The sequence below is a fragment of the Setaria italica genome, chromosome IV (assembly GCF_000263155.2).
Source record: "Setaria italica strain Yugu1 chromosome IV, Setaria_italica_v2.0, whole genome shotgun sequence".
Classification (NCBI taxonomy): Eukaryota; Viridiplantae; Streptophyta; class Magnoliopsida; order Poales; family Poaceae; genus Setaria; species Setaria italica.
Window position 1 is genome coordinate 12,823,763 of NC_028453.1, and position 7,274 is coordinate 12,831,036.

Here is a 7,274-nt window from a genome sequence, read left to right on the forward strand (position 1 = left end):
CCAACCGGCGTTACAACTGCGGATGAGGCAAAGAGAGAGAGAGGGAGATGGCAGAGATTGCGAAAGTGGTCGGGCTTGTAACGTGGCACGATGCGCGGAGAGGAAAAGAAAAAGATTGGACGGTCGTCGGCCTTGGGTGCCGGGATGGCGAAATCGTCGGGAAGACAGGATTTGGGAGCTCAAGCATTGAAAAAGTTTTGAAAATGATTTTTAGCGAGTGATTTAATTTGGTGAATTTTATGGATGTTACACTACGGTAGGGGCCAGGCACGACGTGTGGGCATGCGGTGGCATGCGAGGCCAAGGGCGGCGAGCGGCGCGGGCGCAGGGCGCGGTGGGGGCTAGAGCGGGGCGTGGCGAGTGATGCGGGGCGCAGGGTGCGGGACCGGGCGCGAGCGCGGGGCTGCTGGCGTGCGGTGCGGGTGCGGGGCTGGGGCGGACGCGTCGTTCTGACGCGGGCGTGGTGGGGGCCGAGGTGGGCGCGGCGTTCTAGCATCGCCGGGTAGCGAGCACACGAGCGCAACAGGAGTGCGAGGGGGGCCGGGCAGGCGCGCGGGGAGGCAGGCGTGCGCGGCCAAGGAAAAGGATGAGGGAAAAAAGGAGGAAGGGGAAGGAGAAGGAAGAGAGAAAGAGAATGGGAAGAAAAGGGAAAGGAGAAAAAGGAGATGAGGTAAAAAGGAAAAAGGATTGGAGTAAAAAGGGAAAGATTAAATTGTGTGAAGAGTTAAAGAGAGAGGGAGGGGGATGGCAGGTATTGCGGAAGCGGTCGGGCCGACAACATGGCGTGAAGTGTGGAGAAGAAAAGAAAACGATTGGACGGTGGTCGGCTTTGGTGCTGAGACGGCGGAATCGCGGGGAAAACGAGATTTGGGAGCTTAACCGGAGAAAAATTTTTGAAAATCATTTTTAGCGAGTGATTTAATTTGGTGAATTTTAGGGACGTTAAACCCAAGGACATAGCACCAACTCTCTTCAAGTTCTGCCGGCTGAAAAACAGAACAGTAGTAGCGGGCTACACTGAAACACTTGGATACGAGACATAGGGAGGGTAGAAGGGCTCACACTAACACACCACGAGTACTTCACACTCTGGGAAATGCTCGGTGACATTCAGCTACAACCGAACCAGGAAGATCAAATCAGATGGAAACTCACAGCAACCGGAGAGTACACGGCGGCATCGGCCTACAAATTGCAACACCTTGGATGTGCCAAAGCGCCAAAACTAATTGATTTGGAAATCATGGGCGCCGCCTAAATGCAAATTCTTTGCATGGCTGGTAACTCAAAACCTAGTGTGGACATCGGACAGGCTGCAACGTCGAGGATGGGCACACAACCTTTCCTGCCCTTTATGCTGGAATGCTCTTGAGGCGGCTCTCCACCTTCTAGCAGAATGTCGATATACAAGAAGATTATGGAGCCTCGTAGCATCCTGGACGGCACAACCTACTCTACACCCTCAATTTTGGAGGCCCAGTGAAGACATGCTGCAGTGGTGGGATAATATCATTTTGAGCGCCCATGTCTCCCGTAAAGCGATTCGGACCTTAACAATACTAGTAATTTGGGAGGTCTAGAACGAGCGAAACGCAAGAGTTTTTAGATAGCCAGAAACGTCGGCGTCGGGATTGATGGCCAAAATCAAAAGCGAGGCAGCAGCTTGGGGGCCAGCGTCTCTTGTATAGCGAGAATAACTCTTTTATTTCTTTCTGGCTAGCTGGTTGTACTCTTCTTCTCTATCAATGAAATAGGCACAATTTCGTGACCTTTCGTTCGGAAAAAAACGCTTCACATTAGAAAGGCCAGCAAGTGCTTGTTCAAACCATTTTACATAGGAATTTATCAGAAAATAAACCATTTTACAAAGGCAAATATGGCTAGGCTTTTATCCGGGAGGGCACAGCATGAGTATCAAATCGATGGATGTAATGTACCTGCACGACCATGACCCGTGTGCACATGACAATTGACAGGGTCTCACCTCAAATCTCAACAAACACGGCCACCAACTGCTCCCGTCTCGCAATCGAGAATTCAAGACCCATGTAGCTTCGTCAGAATCTAAACAAAAAGCCCGAAAACAAACAGATGACGAGGAGGAACAGGCGAGGTCGACGACAGATATCATTTCTCCTCTCCCGGTCTTGCGAGCGAGCCCCGCCATGGATATCTGCACCAGTTGTTTTCAAGCCAGATACTAGTTGCGTGCTTGCGTTCGCGTGGACTGCGTCGACTTCGGGACAGGGGACGCTGCCCTTTTCCACGCGCCACTCTGCTCTGAACCCATCCTCCTCCCCTCCCTACGACCCTACTCCACCACGCAGAGGAGAAAGCAACAGAGGAGGACTCGAGGAGAGAGAGGGAGAGACAGGATTTCCTCTCGGTCGTCTCCTCGATCCGTTCTCTGCTCCCAGTTCTTTGAAGCAAGGCACTGGGGTTAACTCCGGCGACCGGAATTCTCGGCATCAAGGTATGGTGGTGCAACGCTTTGCTGCCAAGTTTTAGATGCCTCTGTTCATGCCCAACTGAATTTCGCTGTTTTACGGCTAAGTTGCTCTGCAAAATTGCATCTTGCCCCCATGGCGCCGCGAAGTTCTCTAGCGCCGAAATTGCGTCTTACCGCGTGACGTCGCCGCGCAGGGGCCGTTTCAACCTTTGCCGCGTTGTGCCAGGCTGCCGCCGCCTGCCAGCGGGATGTTTCGGTGGAAGATGGCTTCTTGACGCGTTTCTTCTGGTGCCGCTCCCATGGCAGGAGCAGGAGGAAGCTAGGACCCGGCACCGAGAGGCGCGCGGTTCGTGCTCCCTAGCGTTGCCTCGCACGGCATGTTCGTTGCCTCGCCGGGGAGGCACCGGGAGGCGCGCCGCCGGGATGGACGGTAGGGATAAGGTGCTCATCGGGGTCGCCGCCGGCGTCGCTGCCGCGGCGCTCGCGGCGGCGTGCGTGCTCCTGGCCATCTGGCTGTACCGCCGGCGGGCCAGCGTCGCGGCCCGGACGCGGTCCCTGGAGTCGCCCTCGGCGACGCTGCGGGCCGACGGCTCCCGCTGCGCCAGCCTCGACTCCAGCGTCTCCGTCTCGGTGGTCTCCGAGAGCGTCGCCGACTGGGGCCACCCGCCGACGGCCAAGCGCGCCGCGTTCTGGGCCTGGAGAGGCGGCGCCGGCCACAACGGCAGGGAGCCGCCGCAGCTGACCGTTTCCGGGATCCCAAAATATCATTACAAGTATGGCAATTCTTACTCTTTAATCTTCGTGTTCAGTTGTTCATGTTCTTTTTGGCAGTTTTACGCCTGTTTCGAACATGGGCATGTTCCAGAATCAAATCTTCAGTTAAGGCTGTCACTGAATAGAGTAGCCACTTGCAATGTTCCCCGTGAAATCCCTGCGAAAAATTACTGCAAGTCAGATGGGTCTGTTAGGTTGTCACTGAGTAGCCACTTGCATATGATCAAAATAATCATTTCTGAATTGTTCCATCACGTTGCTGGTGGTTGCTGCTCAGGGATCTGCAGAAGGCTACCAGCAACTTTACCACAATTCTGGGGCAAGGATCGTTTGGTCCTGTGTACAAGGCTGTAATGGCCACCGGTGAAGTGGTAGCTGTAAAGGTTCTTGCGAGTGATTCAAGGCAAGGGGAAAGAGAGTTCCAGACTGAGGTATGTTAATATTTTCCGGGGTTTCATTTTTTGTTTTTTGTTCTAAGAAAATTATCAACTTTGGTTGGTGTGATGGATGTGGTAAGACTTATGCACTTTGTTTTGAGGAACAACTATCCTGGAAATTGGCTTGTTTGTTGTCATGCTGTGTCCTCAATGATGCTCCAATCGACAAAACACTGCCATTGCACTCTGGTGACATAGTATGGAGTCAAAAAGCTGATGAGAAATGAGCACATTCACCTAAAAAGAATAAGTACCATGTGTCTAGAGAGAAGTGCAAATGCATTGAAAAAGAAGGGCCTCCTAGCGTTTGGATACCCCCGCTAAACTTCCTGTCACATTGGATGTTTGATACTAATTACGTATATTAAATATAGTCTAATTACAAAACTTTGCACAGATGGAGTTTAATTCGCGAGACGAATCTATTAAGCCTAATTAGTCCATGATTTGACAATGTGACTACAGTAACCATTTGCTAATGATGGATTAATTAGCCTTAATAGATTCATCTCGTGAATTAGACTCCATCTGTGCAATTAATTTTGTAATTAGCTCATGTATAGTCCTCCTAATTAGCATCCGAACATCCGATGTGATCCTGCTAAAGTTTAGCACCTCGTATCCAAACATCCCCTGTTCAGTCCCATCCCTATGATTAGCTAATTTCAGGGTTACTTTTTTCTCAGATACATCCACTTGTTGTCACAAAGTAATTATGTTCTTGAATGATGGAACACGCTTTGCCTCAAAAAATTGAAGCATCCTTTGCCTCAAAAGGAAAGGAAAGAAAAAAAAAGAAACATGCTGTGGGTAAAGCCTAAAGCAAGTACCTTTAATCTATGTGAAGTAGTGCTGTGGACATTTGACTCTAATGATCTGATCAAAGTGCAATCGTGACTACATTTTAATTATTTGCAGGTAGCATTGCTTAGCAGGTTGCATCATAGGAACCTTGTTAATTTGGTCGGATATTGCGTCGAAAAAGGTCAGCGCATTCTGATTTACGAGTACATGAGCAATGGGAGTTTGGCAAGACTTTTGTATGGTAAGGGAGACAATTTCTCTAATTTTGTAAAATGAAGCATGAAATGAAGAAACATTACAAAAATGATTTGCATATTAGTTTTACACAGAGCATATAGTATTTCAGTGCACTACGTAGCGAACAAACAATTGTTTTGTCATTTGAAAGACTTGTTCCTAATTACTTTGACATAATGCCATTCAGGTGACAATAAACGGAGTTTGAGCTGGCAAGAAAGGCTGCAAATTGCTCACGATATTTCTCATGGGATTGAGTATCTGCATGAAGGGGTACACTAACTGTTCATGACTATTGAAGTGTGTGTTCAGAAAGTTATCTGATCTATGTTTCATGTGTGCAGGCTGTTCCACCTGTTATTCACAGAGACTTAAAGTCTGATAATATACTTTTGGACCATTCAATGAGGGCCAAGGTTTGACAATTTATGATGTAGTTTTTAAGTATTATCTTGTCACTTTGAAGTATTGATCATTCAACTGCTCCATATGCACTTTTAAGTATCATCCTGTCAGTTGTTTTAACTGAACCAATACTACTCCTGATTAGTATAAAGTTGAATGATTCAACTCAACCTGGATATATGCAACTAAAAGCAAGATTAAAATCACAAGACAAAATACTTAGCCTGAAACTATGCTCATATATTCTAATTTACCTTTTCCGGGTGGGTGCAGGTTGCAGACTTTGGTCTATCAAAGGAGGAAGTTTATGATGGAAGGAAATCGGGTCTCAAGGGCACCTATGGATATATGGATCCTGACTACATGTCCACAAATAAGTTGACAAAGAAGAGTGACGTGTATAGTTTTGGCATTATACTTTTTGAATTGATAACAGCCATAAATCCACAACAAGGTCTAATGGATTACATTAATCTGGTAAGTCATTTTAACGTTACTGAAAGTCCATCAGAATTAGAAAGCCTGTTTTCCACTTATTCAATAGGTATTATCACTCAAAGTTAGGAGGTTGGTCACATGTTTTATATTAGACTAGTTCTGCCCGGTCACAACTCACAACTCCACTTTTAAGTCATGCACATCAGACCAGTGCACTAACTAAGACATAAGTTTTGCATGAGCTATGTATAATACTATAGTTCATTTTAGTCCTTCATTACCCTGTGAAGCATCATGTTGGGTAGCAAACATTGTTCTGAACCTCAGTCACAAACATTGTTGTTTAGTACAACTTCTTACTACTTGTGTTTGTGTTTGTTTCTTTAGCACCTCCTAAAATTCCAGTCACATCGAATGTTTAGATACTAATTAGGAGTATTAAACATAGGCTAATTACAAAATCAATTGCACAGATGGAAACTAATTTGCGAGACAAATCTATTAAGCCTAATTAATCCATGATTTGACAATATGATGCTACAGTAAACATGTGCTAATGATGGATTAATTAGGCTTAATGTTTAGTCTGCATCTGTGTAATTAGTTTTATAATTAGCTCATGTTTAGTCCTCCTAATTAGCCTCTGAATATTCGATGTGACATAAATTTTAGTCAGGACTAAAGATCCAAACAGCCCCTTACTATATTGCTGTAAGATGAAGATGCCTTGTGAAAGCAGTCTGTGAGCACAAGTGTCATCGGTCGTGCTGTGGAGTATTTATATGATGCATGGATCCTTTCAGGCAGCAATTGGAGGGGAGGGAAGGGTTGATTGGGATGAGATACTGGACAAGGACCTCCTAGTAGGGAACATCCCTGAAGAGGTTAGGATGCTTGCTGATGTTGCCTACCGATGCGTTAACAAGAGTCCGAGGAAGCGCCCTTGGATATCAGAGGTCACGCAGGCCATCTCAAGGCTCAGGCAGCGCCAGCTGACAAAGCATGATGCTCTGACTTTGCCAAGGAGCGAGACCAGGACAGTCCTGAGGAGGATAGAGTACCAGCATGTCGAGCTGAGCGACATTACCAGCATGAAAGAACTGACGCCGATAAGGGCATGAGCTTGTTCTAGTATGTAGGTTCCTTGTAGAGTTAGATTTTAACTTGATCAAAAAGTAAATCAAAATGTAAAAAGGGTTGAACTTGGTTCGAGGAAGCTGTAGCTGTTTGATGAAAGCATCAAGTAGTTGAGGTCCTTGAAGATCTCTTGGATGCAGTGAGAGGTCCCGTTAATTGGAGTTCTGACTTACCTTAGATTTGAAATCGTTTTAAATAATCAGCAGTAGTAGTTGTAGCATTTAGCAAGACAATGGCATCCATATTACGGATTTACGGTAAATCAACATGGAAAATTTTGTTTTAACTTATAGAACCATCGTAAGTTCCATGAGCTTCAAGAAACACCGCTGAAAGAATCCAGGATGTTTTAAACCATTGAAAAAAAAATCAACTGCGAATTTTATTTCCATCAGTCGCCGTTATTCTTTGGACATTCTTCTTTCTTAATTTTCTGGTGTCATAGTTGTGCAATAGCAAAAGTACCTTGGAATACAAACACTGCAGCAACAAACGCAGCAGCTGGAAATGGATAGAAACACACACATTCCATGAGTCTATGACGAAAACACCTTGGGGTACAAACACTGCAGCCACAAAGTTTCAGCTGTGTT

The 7,274-nt window shown here is 46.3% G+C and overlaps 1 protein-coding gene across 4 annotated transcripts; it reads left to right on the plus strand.

Annotated features, from left to right (window-relative positions):
- The first annotated feature begins 2,076 nt into the window (after positions 1-2,076).
- LOC101773363 (calcium/calmodulin-regulated receptor-like kinase 2) lies at positions 2,077-6,967 on the plus strand. 4 transcript variants are annotated; one of them, XM_022826192.1, is made up of 8 exons: positions 2,077-2,473; positions 2,676-3,222; positions 3,501-3,654; positions 4,579-4,705; positions 4,889-4,974; positions 5,046-5,117; positions 5,380-5,583; positions 6,348-6,967. In XM_022826192.1, exons 1-8 carry the CDS (start codon positions 2,092-2,094, stop codon positions 6,663-6,665), a joined length of 1,890 nt encoding a protein of 629 aa, XP_022681927.1. In that variant the 5' UTR covers positions 2,077-2,091; the 3' UTR covers positions 6,666-6,967. The 4 variants fall into 4 exon arrangements, with proteins under 4 accessions (XP_022681927.1, XP_022681928.1, XP_004965232.1 ...); XM_022826193.1 differs by having other exon boundaries at positions 2,555-3,222; positions 6,348-6,809; XM_004965175.2 differs by having other exon boundaries at positions 2,644-3,222; positions 6,348-6,809.
- The last annotated feature ends 307 nt before the right edge of the window (positions 6,968-7,274 follow it).